Here is a 15,601-nt window from a genome sequence, read left to right as displayed (position 1 = left end):
TCTGTCATCGCTCATCAGTAGTCAGGTGCAGTCTCGCCACCCTATGGTGACGAGATCTCGCGCTGTACAGTAAAGTAACTTCCTTGGTTAGTATAATTTAGTATTCATTAGATTTTCCTGTAAAGGCAATGAGATGTACTATGTCTATACTTGACTCAGGTAGCAACTTTTACCGTGCTCTGGGGTTCCACCTCCACCAAACCCAGAGTATATCTATGCTTCCGCTGTGTTGTGTCTGTCTGTTCCCAGGTCTGATTGGTACACCGACCCAGTTGTTCCAGCCACACGTGAACCCTTGTCTGTAAAGACCGAGGGGGGAGGCACGTTACACAAAGCCCTCCCCCCCACCAGACCCAGTAACCCATACATCAGTTACTTTGGGGATAAGTGACTGTCCAAGAGTCACCCGGCCGACGCCTCACGTCACTAACGAGGTGGTCAGGGCCAGCGAGCTGTCCACATTATAGCAGTCACCGGAGGTGCCATACAACGCCGGGGTAGCTGTCTCGAGATCACCACTACCCACCTGCTGCGTCATCAAGACTGCAGCCATTCCAGCAGTGTTGGAGGAGAGGTCAAGAAATGGAAAGCACGTAGCAGTACTCAAGAATTTCGCCGGAAGATTAATGATTACGTCATCTGAAGTAACAAGAAAGCGGAAGTAAGGCGGTCACAGGTGGAAGGCACGGTTTCCCTACAGAGTACCGGGACTCGCCAATAGAAGGTCGCAAAATTGTCTCCTTTGGCCTAAAGTCGGCGGTACGAGGGTATACACAGTTGGTGTTTACGGCCTAGTAACCTGGTGACATCAAGAAACGCCTGAGATGACGTGAGCAATGATGGAAGACGAGATTCACCTGTTCTGCAAACAAGCAACCCGCCTCTACGACCTTCTGACACCACTCCTGCTAGGAGACACCGTTGGTACATCCAGTTCTGCTCTGCTGTGGTCATCTGCGACGTCAAGTTTAACATCACGACTACCGTGTGAACTGTGATTGATATGAAGGCGTGTGGACTGTCGAGAGCAAGATTAATGGCCGAAGTAACAGTATTCTACAGCTGTCACTTGGCACTCCGCTCTACTACACTCTGTCGTCATTCAGGAGTACTGGATGGGAGTACAAGAGGACCAGGTATTGATGTCTACACAGGGGGAGAAGCAAGATCGACACCGTCATCGTCAGCGACTACATTCAGCATCCAGCAGCATCGATTTTTTTTTCTCGTTTACTCAATATGAACAATTGATACAAACAACAAAGTTGGCTCTGAACATCTGTGTAAAGAACATCTGGACACTTTTGTTTAAATGTTGAAAAACAGATTTAGAATCAATACTTTTTAAATGTTGAAAAACAGATTTAAAATAATTCTGGTATAATATATGAAAATTTTACTCTATAAATTGGTCAGTAATCAAAATCGAAGCCCCTGTGTAATTGTCTCAGCCCAGAACAAACGGTTATGGAAAATTATGTTGTGCTATTTTTGCAGAATGTTTGAACACAGGAGAGGCGGACCAATATAAACATTGACACTTCTAGTGAGTGAGAACACTTGGCTGTACAGTCAGCTGAAACCTGTGATATAGTATAGGATTTTTTTTATATTTTTTTAGATAGATGTAATAAACGTTAGGTGTGTTCCTTAACATGTCAAGGTTGACATTGATGGGGAGTGGTTAGTACACGGATGAGTACTTGATAGTTCCGTAGTACGCTCCCGGATGACTGAAAGTTCAGTCTGATGATATAACGTTAATGTTTGTTTGAGCACGGTGTGGCCGGCTCTAGAGGACACATGGACTTGGCTAGTGAAGAGCCAAGAGAGTTTAATAGCTAGTTTTTGATGGTAGAGTAGGGACATGTTATTTAGCTATGTCAGTAAGGATAGGATGTATGTTTCCTGATATTGGAGGATTGCTGTCAGTTGACAGCTGAGAAATTTATGAAATATGAACATGTTCATTATGATGTTGGACTATTATTTGTCAAATTTTATTAGTTAGGTTAGCTTTTGTTTGTGGCATGAGTTGAATTGTGGGTTTGGATACTAAACCTCGTGAATTTTAACAAATTAACAAGGTTTACTAAGTGCTTGTGCGGGGGGGTTGTAACAAACTAGGCTGTTGTAAGAATTATCCAGAGTGGTTTATCGACAAAAGAGAATGGGAAGCTGAGCCGCATGGTGACCTGACCCCCAGGGGAATTCGCGGTGGAAATAACCAACGCTTTGTTCATAGCTGCGTAAAATGAATCATCCTATAGTATTCAGTAATTTAGAGAAAATTAGCCTTTATTCATTTTGCATTAAAATTGTATTGTATAATAGTACTGGATACAATATCAAGAGTATTCTAATTATTGAGTTTAAGTCACCATCAGTGACGTCACGAATCAGATCTAACTTTTGAGGCGGAGTGACCGGCGGTCATAGGTCATCAGGGGTTGACAGGTCTACTATTTCTCAAAGTTTTAATAACCATTTTTGTGATCGGGAACAGCTCTGCCGTTAGATGTTTGTAATTTAATTCAGTAAAATAATTCAACCAGTCTGGATCAATTAAGTACAACAGAGTTTAATTGTTATAACTTAACCTTGCTAAAGTAACTGGGTAAGCGATGCGGAACAATACAATACTCTGTCTGGGGTAGTCCAGACAAGGAAAAAATCAGTGTGGTCACGGAAGCAGCTGGGATAAGAGGTCAACATCTTACCTCTCCCCAAGAACAGCCCCAACACCTAGAGCTGTGGTCGCCCAAGGTATAGTTGCTATTGTTAAGTATAGAAATAGTCTCATTTGCCACTCAGGTCAAGTAGGGAGTGTTAAAGTGATAGGGAGTGAACATATTTAGATTTTGTTTTAGTTTTCTTTTAATAAATTAAATTTGTTATTAATTTGCATTTTATTGTTTCCATGTGTTTTATGTGTATACTTGTCCTGGTCACGTGGTCCACACGAGGCAGAGTTGCATTGGGCGCCGATTCTAACATCGAATCGGAATTATCATTACCGTGTAATTTATTCCACACTCAAGGTCATCGTTTATAGTGGGGATCAAGCCCCTAGGTTGATTAATTAGCGTGATCGATCCAGACCTCGATCATTGCTCTTGTATTACTGGTCTGGTGGTGGCAGCAGAGGTGACTCTAGGGTTTTGTTCAGAGCTTAGGTCACGTCATACTGGGTGTAGAATCCTAAGTCGGTCAATCGTCTTAGGACCACGTGGCGTGGAGTTGGCTTTGGTAAAAGTTTTGGAGTCCCTTGGTTTAGAAATAAAAGTAAGAATACGGGTAGAGGGAGTAGAAAGAAGGAAGTAAAGAGAGAGGGACCCAAACCCGTGTTACAACACTGTATATTGCAAACACTAGTAATGCCGACATCCATCTCCAGTCTGGCACTCATGTTGTAGATTTTGCCCATTACTCGTTACCGGTGCGAGTTGTGGATGATGTGTCTATGGATCGTACTGTTTGTACTCTCACACCAGGAGAACAGGGATCTCAGCCAGAGGTGCAAGCACTACACCTCAGTCCTACTGATTTTCCTGACTCTGTGGTTCAGCTTTTGGAAATTTTGAACAGAAGAGAGCTGTTGTTGCTCTACCAGGAGAAAAGTTAGGTCTCACTCCTCTTATTACTCATAAAATTCCCCTTGAACAAGGAACTACACCTATTTATGTACCAGATTACCGTCTTCCCCATTCTGAGAGAGCAGAAGCCGATAGACTCAGAGAAAATGTTACAGAGTGATGTAATTGAATCGAGTAATTCCCCATGGAACGCTCCATTGATTCTTGTATTAAAGGGAGATGGGACTTGGAGACCTGTAATCGATTATCGGAAGCTTAACAGAGTAACGATACCTGATCGTTTCCCACTTCCAGTCCTACATGATTTGTTGCAAAGTATTGGTCGAAACAAAGTATTCTCAACATTAGATTTGTTGCAGGGATTCTGGCAAATCCCCCCTTGATGAGGAAAGTAAACAATTGACAGCCTTTAGTACTCCCAATGATCATTTTCATTTCAAAAGAATACCGTTTGGTTTGCGGAGTAGTCCAATAACTTTTTCACAGCTCATGACAAATCTATTTCGTAGATTGATAGGAAGTATTCTTCTAGTTTACCTTAATGATCTCATAATCATGTCGCAAGATGTTCAGACTCATTCCCAGAACCTTGAGAAAGTACTTGCAAAGCTCGCGGAAGCAAATTAAAAAATAAGCTTGCAAAATGTTAATTTTTAAAAGAGAAGATTAATTTCCTAGGTCATACAGTTACACCTTCAGGTATTACATTGAATGAATAAAAAATTGTTGCTGCTCGTGATTTTCCAACGCCTCGTACCGCTGAAGCCGTAACACAGTTCACAGGTCTTGTAGGATTTTATCGTTCATTTATTACTGGATTCTCTATTATAGCCGCCCCACTTTACAAGTTGCAAAGAAAAGATGAACCCTTTGTTTGGGGAGTGGCCCGGGATCAGTCATAAAAAAAACTCATGCAGCCTTGATCTCGTCACCTGTCCTTAGGTACCCAGATTTTTTTAAACCTTTTACGTTGGTTACAGATGCTAGTGTGTTACGGCCCTCCTGGGTCGCAACTAGGTTCTTTCTCTGATGTTAGTAGAGTTTAGGTATCCGGCCCTAAGTTAGTAGTGGCTTTCAAAGGGTGTGTTCCGTAATGCAAGTAAATTAAAGGGGAAGGGATAAAACTGCACTAAACTTAAATATATAATTATACCACCACCATAAATAAATATATAAACAGTCACACGGGGGGTATAAACACTATAATATACAGAATGGTCTTCCTCTGAAGACGCAGGACGTTCACGGTGCTCAAGACGAGTGGTCCTGGTTCTCTTGTGGCCTCACGATGAATCCTTTGATTCCCTCGGCGAGTCTACCCTGGCCACAGGCCAGCCAAATCACAGTCCCACTGGGTGCACCGTCATGGAGGCCTTCAACCACAAATCCAGCCTGTAGCTGGCAGGTTCCAATCAGTTCCGCTGGTTAGGCCACTCCACGACCGATACTAGGGTTGCGAGCCCTAGGCAGGAGCCTCGTGTGATTACACAGATCACTCTCCTCACCACAACACCCCAGTGGCTAGTCTTCTCCACCAGTCAGCCCTGGGTACGACAATTCCTCAACTGCCACGTCACAGGCAGGCTAACACAACAGTGTTCATCCGGGGGGTGACTCACAGCTTCTGCAGCAAACACGTGGAGGTCCTACGGCTGCCTTGGGTAGACTGATCCACCGTCTGATTCAGTAGTCCCAGGTCGACTCTGTAATCTGACACGTCATCAGTACTGGTTACACTCTAGGGCACCTCACTTACAGGCTTAGACACAAACGCCCACCTATCCACTCCATAGATGGCGTTGCTGTCTAAGCGTCACCTCACCAGAGGTCAGCAGCGGCTGTGTTATGAGCTGATCAGGACGGGAAACCAGCCCCTGTGGCCAGTATATCCTGTCCTCACTATATGGCGTCGTCCATTTGGAGGGGGTTTCGGGAGCTGACCCACAGATGGCGCGGTCGTCACTGCTCCATGCTCGGACGCTGGGCTCGGGTCCCTAACATAGTGACATAGGTTTAGGTGCTGCATTACTTCAAACAGAAGGTCACAGAGATCACGCAATAGCTTGTGCAAGCCGTACATTATCTAAAGAAGAGAAAAATTATAGCGTAACAGAATGAGAAGCCTTGGCAGTTGTCTGGGCCCTTAAACATTTCAGGGATACAATTTATAATTACCCAGTTCATGTTCTTACAGATCACCAACCATTAATTCCCTTGTTCAAAAATAAGAATCCAGTTGGAAAGTTTGCTAGATATTTGCTCATAATTCAAGAATTTAATCCCACATTTGGTTATATTTCAGGAAAGCAAAATGTTGTTGCCATCACAGTTTGTAATCCTTCGTCACCAGTTGAAGAGATGAACTAATGACGTCACTCATTCCATACTTAAGCCGAAGTTTGTTGGGCATTTGTTTCTGTTGACTTAACTTGATATGAAGGAGGTATACGAGTGCATTAAATATCCACCCAGCTCTGCTGACCACACCGTCTCCCACTCTCAGCATCTGCTGACATAAATTGTCAGGCTTTACAGTTAGTCAAGTATATATGCTAATTATATGAAAATGTAGCACTCTTAAATATTGCTGCTGGTGTCTGTCAACACAGACTGTTAGTTCGTGGATAGCAAGACAATAATGCAACAATCTCCGAAGTCCAAACAGCTCCGAAGTTGACCTCAAAGTTGGTGAAAAAACGCACAGGATCTCCAAACCCGGAGACCGCCGTAGTCGGGGCCGGAGAACAACAACCCCATCAAGGGCAAGAACGACCCCAGCCTCCTGAAGCAGAGCCTGGGCCGCACGAGCCCCAGGAGGTGGACGTTTCAGTCACGCACTTACGGGTTCCAGGCAGAGATCGTCACAGCCCTCTTTCACCCGAGGCTGGCTTCCTTCAAGACAAAGCTAAAGCAAGAGTGATAATTATTAAATACATCAATTATTATTATAATAATTATTATAATAATAATATAATCAAATAATAATTATCACTCTTCCTTCTTCTTGGTAATTCATAATAACACAAATAATAATTAGTATGTTATTATGCTGTATTTTGTTATATATCATATCAATTTATTGCCCAATGCCAATATCTGTTATTTCTCTCAATGTCCAACAATTTTTTTTTGTGGGGTTGGTTTCGTTTTTGTTATTTATATTTTCTTTGTTTATACTTTTATTTTGTTATAGCTTCTACATCTTGGAGAATGTATACGCGTTACAAAGTATGTAAAATTTGAACGAAATTGGTCAACATTTTGAATCCACATATATTTATTTGCTATTGTAAAAAAGGAAGGTCATATGCTATTAAAGGACCATACTAACACTAAATGAACAATTATTGAAATATAATACTGTATTTTTAAAGCATGTTTGAAAACCTAAAATTTCATAAATAATAAAATTAATTGTTTTTATTTATTTGTGTTAATGTTAAGTTGTTAATCAATTATGAAAAGATTAAATATGATGTTATTATGATGTAGATTAAATAAATAAAACTTAAAAGTTTGAAGAAGTTTCAGAAAACCATTTTCCATCTCCATATTGGTCAACAAACTGTCATTAGTTATTATTTTTGAATATTGGAACAGAAACTTGGTTATCAGTAGTAGGTACGTACTGGAACGCTGATGCTTTATATTGTACCATCGACAAAATTGTTGGAACCCAACTGAACAAAAGTTACTCCCATTGTTCGACTGAATGTACAAACAAAGACAATCTTTGTCCAAACAAAGTGAAAAATTTAAAAATGTGATGGATGACTGTCTTATCCCGGATATTACGTACTGGGTATGCTTCCGGGAATCTTGTAGTTGTACATTAATGGTTAACATATATACATGACCTGACTTGGTCCGACTTAAAGGGCCTACACAATCAACTAAGATGTGAGAAAAAGGTTAACGAGGAAAGACAATTGAATGAAGGGGAGCTCTAGGTACAGTTGGTTGGGTTTCCCCACCACTTGACAGGTTACACACTGTCTACAGTATCTGACAATAGCCCTTTTAAGTTTGGGCCAATAAAAGTACTTTGTTACCTGGAACAACATTCGATTGACCTCTTGGTGACCAGTTAAAGGATCGTCATGAGCAGCTGCAAGGACTTGTTCTTGGTATGCTTTGGGGACTACAAGCTGAGTAACACTCTCACTGTCCTCTGAAGAGGAAGATATCTTAGATCTCCATCGTCTCATCAGCAGAGGAAGTATCCAACATCATCAGCCAAAGCATCCTCCTCTGGAACAACTTCAGAAAAACATACATGCAAACTAGTTTCACTCTTTTGAAGTTGGGCCCCCAACTGAATCCCACCAAGTGTGGGATTCAACATTAGAAAAAGAAGAAGAGGTAGTAACAGGGAGGACACCTTTATTACATGGCAACACTTACTCAACTGCACTAACCTCAACCAAGTGGGCTAAAAAAGTATCTGCTAAGTTGATTTCCGGTTCTGTCTTTGGAGGTTTTCCAGCCATCCCTCCGGTTGTAAGTTTGGAAATATCGTTTCCATCATTAGCATCATTTCCATCATCAACATCAACATCGTAACGTTTGGGCTTAGGATCTTGATATCTGGTGACGGCACGTACGGGAACGAGATTACTATGTGAGTAATCTCACTCACTTCTGAGACAACTCGACCTGGATCTGTAACCATTATGGGGAGATGACTGTTTCTCAAGTTACCAGCAATGTCATTCCCTAGGATGATGTCGACTCCAGGTATTGGCAAAGTATTACCCACACCTACAATACGTAGATTATGCGTATAGGAAGATTTGAGGAGGAGGAGGAGGACTTAACGAATGCTTGCATAAGTGGAACACGTTGAATTGCTCCTGCTATATCCTGTAAAAGCATTACATCTTCCAGGTCAATTTTCTTGACCTGGAACAACATACGAGAAGTAATCGAAGATTGTTCCTCCCCAGTGTCCCTAAACATGACTACAGGAACCCACTTATCCACAACTCCAATCATTTTGGCCTTAATCATAAAAGGAGCGAAACCAGCGAACCACTGTGGCTTGACCTTACACAAAATTTCAGAATTATGATTCCCTTGCCTTCTTTTACTCACATTCAAGGACATTAGGTATTGGTCTTAATTCTGGATGCAATTGAAAACAATAACGGGCAACATGTCCTCTTTTGTGGCAATAACCACATTGTTTAACATCTGACGAACCTTCTGAACCTGATGTGGCTCAACTAGGGTTAACAGTATCCTTCGATTTACAAGATACCTGGTCTACCCTGGCTGTAAGAGCACATCTGGCATTATGATGACAACTGGGTGGCTTATCAGAACTATACTTCCTAAAACTGCCAGGTTCCAATAGTTGTTATAGCCGGGTGGAAGGATTGAGGAGATAAGCTCCCACAGCCTGTAAAGTGCTCCTGAAGGCATGCATCTCAAATAGCCACTGACAACCAAGTCCAGCTCCTGGCCTGCATGTGTGGCTTAGCCTTTAGAGCTGGCGGAACTGCTTCTACCAACAGAGGAAGGGGCGAAGGCGGGTCTCTGGCACCTTAAAACGAGTTGCTTCGGGCAGATGGTACTCTAACCGTTAGCCTGGAAAGGCAGCTCATCTAGGGGAAGGAAAACCCCGAATTCAAACCTCTGCTATCTTGCGGCTAAACCACACTCATGGGAAAGATTTCGGGAGTTAACCCTGAGGAAAAATCCGGAGTCGTGGTCCCTAAGGCAGTTTGCAGCTGTTTACAACTACATTCTGGCAACTCCTGAGACGACACTGGTGCCAAGTGTATCGGCTCCTGCCCTTCCCTTGGATTACATCGGTGGCGTGGAGAGGCTGGATCTGCTGCATGGGCAACAGCTGATCCTCCATAATTACTGCCCAGGCCTGTGCCCTGGAGAGGACACTCCAGCATCGCCTTGGCGATGGCTGAACACGGGAAGCGACAGTTACCGGTGATAAGCCTACAACTCAGTTGATGTAGTGAGGCGCCAGGGGTTGCTTCCGTTGGTGGGAGAAATTATCCGATTTCATAGGACAGCTACTGCCCGCCTCAAGCTGGGCAGTTTGAGAGCCACCCAGCTCTCACATTGGGCACATGGAATGTAAGGACCATGACACCAGGGTCTCTCGGAAGATCTACTGGAAGTGAACGACGCCCGCAAGACAGCTGTGATCAACAATGAACGGCGCAGGCTCCAGATGGACATAGCCGCCCTGCAGGAGACACGTTTGCCCACGACCGGCAGCATACGGGAGAAGGACTTTACCTTCTTCTGGCAGGGCAAACCACCAGAAGAGGTAAGAGAGCATGACGTTGGCTTTGCCATCAGGAACAGGTTGTTAGGGTCCATAGTACCACCCACGGAGGGGTCTGCAAGGATCATCAAACTTCAGCTTCATACAGCAGCAGGAATGGTCAGCTTCATCAATGCCAATGCACCAACACTGACCTCCTCCACCGAAGCGAAGGACGAGTTCTATGATGACCTCGGCTTAACTCTCAGAGACATACCTCAACAAGAGACAGTCTTTTTCCTGGGAGATTTTAATGCAAGAGTTGGTTCTGATCACAGCTCTTGGCCTTCCTGCCTGGGCCAGTTTGGATTTGGGAAGATGAATGAAAGTGGGCAACGCCTCCTGAAGTTCTGCTGCCGTCATGATCTTTGCATCACCAATTCCTTCTTCGACACCAAGCCCCAGCATACGGTTTCCTGGAGACATCCCAGGTCTAAGCATTGGCATCAACTCGACCTGGTGCTTACGGGACATAGCAATCTGAGAAACGTCAAACTGACCCGCATCTTCCAGAGCGCAGATTGTGACACCGACCACTCTCTTGTCGTTTGCAGAGTAAAATTCCAGCCCTGGAAAATCCACAGAGTAAAGTAGGAGGGAAGACCACGCATTAACGTAAACAAGACCCGTGACCTTCACAAGGTGGAGGAATTCACTGCGGCACTGGCAAATGCCCTTCTTGTATTACCCTGCGATAGCGCAAGTGAGAGGTGGTCACATCTCAGGGGCACTATTTTCAACACTGCCATGCCCACCTTCGGTAAGAGGCAAAACAAGTCAGCACATTTGTTCGAGGCCAGTGCAGAGGAACTGTTACCCCTCGTAGAGGAAAAGAGACGAACTCTCTCATCCTACAAGACCCTGCCCTCAGAAAGGAACCTACCGGGATCCCTACTGCCCGTAGTAGTGTTCAACAAACTGCGAGGCGTTGTGCTAACGATTACTGACTTCGACTTTGTTCCAGCATCCAGACTGCGGGCACTGTTGGCAACATAAGAGGCATGTACGAAGGGATCAAACAGGCAACAGGCCCCACACAAAACATAACGGCTCTTGTGAAGTCAGCCACTGGAGAGATCATTAAAGACCGTGATCAACAGATGAATCGATGGGTGGAACATTACTCCGAACTCTATTCCAGAGAGAACTTGGTCAGCGTAGAGGCTTTGGATGCAATCAAATGCCTGCCCATCATGGAAGAACTTGATTTTGAACCAACTGTTGAAGAAGTTGAGAAAGCAGTGGATTCACTTTCCTCAGGGAAAGCCCCAGGAAACGACTGGATTCCGCCTGAAGTTCTCAAGTGCACTCGTGGATCACTTAAAACTGAGTAGCATGAACTTCTGTGCCAGTGCTGGAGGGAGGGCTCGGTGTCACAAGACATGAAAGATGCAAACATCATCACTCTCTACAAAAATAAAGGTGACAGAAGCGATGTCAACAACAATCGCGGCATCTCCCTTCTCAGCGTCGTTGGCAAACTCTTCGCCAGGGTCGTCTTGGTCAGGGTTCAGATTCTTGCCGAAAGAGTGTACCTCGAGTAACCGTGTGGTTTCCGATCAGCGAGGTCGACCACTGACATGGTGTTCTCCCGGAGACAGCTTCAAGAAAAGTGCAGGGAGAAGAGAAATGCCTTGTACATCGCCCTCATTGACCTTACAAAGGCCTTCGACCTCGTTAGTGGGGACGGACTCTTCAAGATTTTGGCCAAAATTGGCTGCCCACCCACCCTACTCAGCATGATACAATCGTTCCACAAGGACATGAAGGGGATAGTCGTGTACGACGTGTCAACTTCTAAACCATTCAACATCAACAGTGGTGTTAAACAGGGGTGTGTTCTTGCTCCAACCCTATTCCGCATCATCTTCGTGATCCTCGTCAAGCATGCCTTTGGAACAACCACAGAAGGCTTCTATCTTCGTACAAGATCTGATGGAAAGCTCTATAAACTATCCAGACATTGAGCACAGACAAAAGTACAGATGCGAATCCTCAAGAAGTTCCTCTTCGCCGACTACGCAACAATCACCACACACAGCAGAAGGCCTGCAGCAGCTACTCAACCGCTTTACCGCAGCCTTGTTCCGCATTCGGCCTGACAATCAGCCTGAAGAAGACACAAGTGATGAGACAACATGTCAATGAGCTACCCTGTATAAATATAGCAGACTATGTGCTGGAGGCAGTTCACGAGTTTGTGTACCTGGGCTCCACAATCTCAGACAACCTTTCCCTGGACACTGAACTCAACAGACGTATCGGGAAGGCCGCAACAATATTGGGCCAGGCTCACAAAGAGCGTTTGGGAAAATGCCAAACTGACAGTGCACACCAAGGCACAAGTCTACATGGCATGTGTGGTGAGTACACTTCTCTACGGCTCCGAATCCTGGACCCTGCGCTCTCGCCAGGAGAGACCTTTCACATGCGGAACCTGAGACGCATCCTTGACATCACGTGAAAGACCATGTCACCAACAACACAGTACTCGAGAGAACAGGAGTCCCTTCAATGTTGATTCTCCTGAAGCAGAGACACATGCGATGGCTGGGACATGTCACACGCATGGTCGATAGCCGCATACCGATGGACCTCTTGTATGGAGAACTGGCATCAGGAAGGAGACCCCCCGGAAGACCTTAGCTGCATTTCAAAGATGCCTGAACGCGACCTCAAGCAGATGAACATCGACATCAACACTTGTGATGCAGCAGCTGCGGACAGATCGGCCAGGAAATGCAAAGTACAGAAGGGACTCCAGCAATTCGAGGATGAACTTAAGAGGCAGGCAGAGGCTAATAGACTTCAGAGGAGGTCTCGACCACTGTCAGACGCGCCCGTTTGGCGTTTATCTGCGCTTGCTGCAGTCGGGACTGTCATTCTCGGGTTGGCCTTCACAGCCACAGCAGGCGCTGCATCCAACTAGACTACAACAACTAGACACCCAGGGCACAATTTCATAACCTTACGGGATTGAAGGATGCCTACTACTACTACTACTGCCTAAAAGTGAATGCTTTATGTGCCATATTATAATTACAGTATGGTATCCTATTAATAGTCTCATGTTCCTCCGCCAGTATAGCTAATTCATGATCATCCTTATTCAAACGCTTGCCTGCAGCTAACACCATAGTCAATTTATCAGGCAGACAAGTGTTACGAACCCGGATCCAGCGTCCGAGCAAGTAGCAGTAACAACTACGCCATCTGTGGGTCAGCTCCCGAAACCCCCGCCAAACGAACGACGACACCGGATGAGGACGGCGAATATCGGCCACAAGGGCCAGTTTCCAGTCCTGTGCAGCTCACAACACAGCCGCTCCTGACCTCTGGTGAGGTGGTGCTCCGACGACAGCGCCCTCTATGGACTGGATACGTCAGGTGTTTGTGCCCGAGCCCGTAAGTAAGGTGTTCTAGTGTGTCCCAGTCATTGATGACGTGTCTGCTTACAGAGTCGACCTGGGACCACTGTGTTGAAGGTTGAGTCAGTCTACCCGAGGCAGCCAGTCTCCATACTGTGAAGTTTGCTGCAGCTGTTGTGACGTCGTCCCTCCGGAAGAACACTGTGGTGTGTTAGCCTGCCAGTGGAGTGGCAGTGAAAGGATTTACCCGGGACCGACTGTTGGAGACGATCATCCACTGGGGTATTGAGGACAGGAGGGTGATTTGTGATATCACACGAGACTCCTGTCTAGGGCGTACCCCTTATATCGTTCGTGGAGTGGCCGTACCAGCCTTGGTGGCTCAGTACCTGCCAGCAGACCAGCTGGACGTGTGGTTGACGGCCTCCACGACGGTGCCCCCAGTGGACCTGCGTTTTGGCTGACCTGTGGCCCGGGTAGGCTCGGCATTCTCAGAGGACACGTCGTGAGGCCACGAAGAAAGCACCAAGGACTCAGCACCAAGTGGTGTGGCACCAGCGTCTTCAGCAGAAGACCACGATGAAGGATTAATCCCCTTGTATAGTGTTAATACCCTCCCCCTGTGCACGTTTGATTTTTATATATTTAATAGGTGATGGTAATAATTATAATATTAAGTTCTTAGCTTTCTTTCCCTACTCCCTTTAAGTTAATTGCGTCACGGATCTCATCCCTTGATAGCCACTACTGGCTCGGGAACGGATACATATATCTTCCTCTAACAACATCAGAGTAAGGACCCCGTTGCGTCCCGAGAGGGTCGTAACATAATTGGCATCCCCAGCGGGATCCGTCCCCTTGTTAAGTATGTTTGACAGGGGTGGTGAAGTGGCGTAATCCCTGTATATAATTCCCCCTGTGTGACGATTGTGACGTTATACATCCTGTGCGGTGCTCAGAGTGACTAAGTGCGATATTGTGCAGTGCGGTGCTCGCTGTGATTAAGCGATTAAGTGCAATATTGACTAGTGCGGTGCTCAGTGATTTAGTGCAATATTGTAGAGCGAAGTGTTCGCTTGGACTCAGTGCAATATTGGGTAGTGCGGTGCCCGGAGTGATTACGTGCAATATTGGCAAGTGCAGAGTTTGGTGCGTTAAAGTGCAATATTGACGTAGAACAGTGCTCGGTGCGTTAAGTGCTAACGTGTAAACGGTGTGTTAAGTGCTCGTTAAGTGTTCTATCTGTGACAATGGCAGACAAAGCTACCATCGATGATCTGGACGATGTTCAGGCTTTTCTGAACAGAGTGGACTGTATTGCCAGATTAAAGTATCTGAGCAAACCAGAGCTTGTACTAGTGAGCGCCTACCTGGAGATCAAGATCCGTGCCAGTGATTCCCGTGTGGAGATCTTGTCCAAGGTTCACCGGCACCTGAAGGCAGAAGAGAAACAGGAAGGCGAGACTCCTAGTACAAGGGAAGGTGAGGAGATAGCTTCCACGGAAAAGGAAGATAAGGGCAGCGACGTTGACAGTGATGCAGGTGAGCTTAATATCAGCTTCCTAACTGTCAAGATGCGTGCCTTGGAAATTAATCGAGAAATTGAATGGAAGAAGTTAGAATTAGAACGAGAGTTAAAAGATAAAGAATTGGCAATGAGGCGTTTAGAATTAGAAAAAGAAAGAAGAGAAGAACAAGAAAGAGAAGAGAGACGAGAGAGAGAAGAACGAGAAAGAGAGAGAGAGAAGAACGAGAAAGAGAAGAAAAAGAAAGACAGAGACAACATGAACTAGAAGTATTACGACTAGGCGCTGGACAGAGACAAACTGGAGTAAGCGGTTTCGATCCGGTAAGGAATATCAAAATGGTCCCCAAATTCAACGAGAGAGAAGTTTCGAAGTTCTTCGCAGCCTTCGAGAAAGTCGCTGCCTCTTTGGAGTGGCCAAGGGAGAATTGGGCCATCATGATACAGTCAGTCTTGACTGGGAAGGCCCAAATCGCCTACTCTACGTTATCCCTTGACGACTCCGGCGATTACGATATGGTGAAGAAAGTGGTGCTCATGGCGTACCAATTGGTACCTGAGGCATATAGGCAAAAGTTCAGAAACCTGAAGAAGACCTCAGAGCACACTTTCACCGAATTCGCCACCATCAAGGAGCGACTTTTTCAAGAATGGTGTGCCTCTCGGAAGGTGGAGACCAAGGCAGACCTCGAGCAGCTGATTCTGCTCGAGGACTTCAAGGATTGTTTGTCTGTAGACCTGAAGACGTACTTAGAGGAACAGCAGGTAGAGACCTTGAGTGCAGCAGCCACCATGGCTGAAGAGTACATCCTGACTCATA

The 15,601-nt window shown here is 45.4% G+C and overlaps 1 protein-coding gene across 1 annotated transcript; it reads left to right on the top strand.

Moving 5' to 3' along the window:
- Nucleotides 1–9,792: 9,792 nt before the first annotated feature.
- LOC138359314 (craniofacial development protein 2-like) lies at nt 9,793–11,432 on the top strand. Its single transcript, XM_069318452.1, has 2 exons — nt 9,793–10,434; nt 11,241–11,432. Exons 1-2 carry the CDS (start codon nt 9,793–9,795, stop codon nt 11,430–11,432), a joined length of 834 nt encoding a protein of 277 aa, XP_069174553.1.
- Nucleotides 11,433–15,601: the final 4,169 nt, after the last annotated feature.

Source organism: Procambarus clarkii, chromosome 90, assembly GCF_040958095.1.
Source record: "Procambarus clarkii isolate CNS0578487 chromosome 90, FALCON_Pclarkii_2.0, whole genome shotgun sequence".
NCBI lineage: Eukaryota > Metazoa > Arthropoda > Malacostraca > Decapoda > Cambaridae > Procambarus > Procambarus clarkii.
Note: the sequence above shows the minus strand (reverse complement) of the source record. Positions and strands in the feature narration are given on the sequence as shown.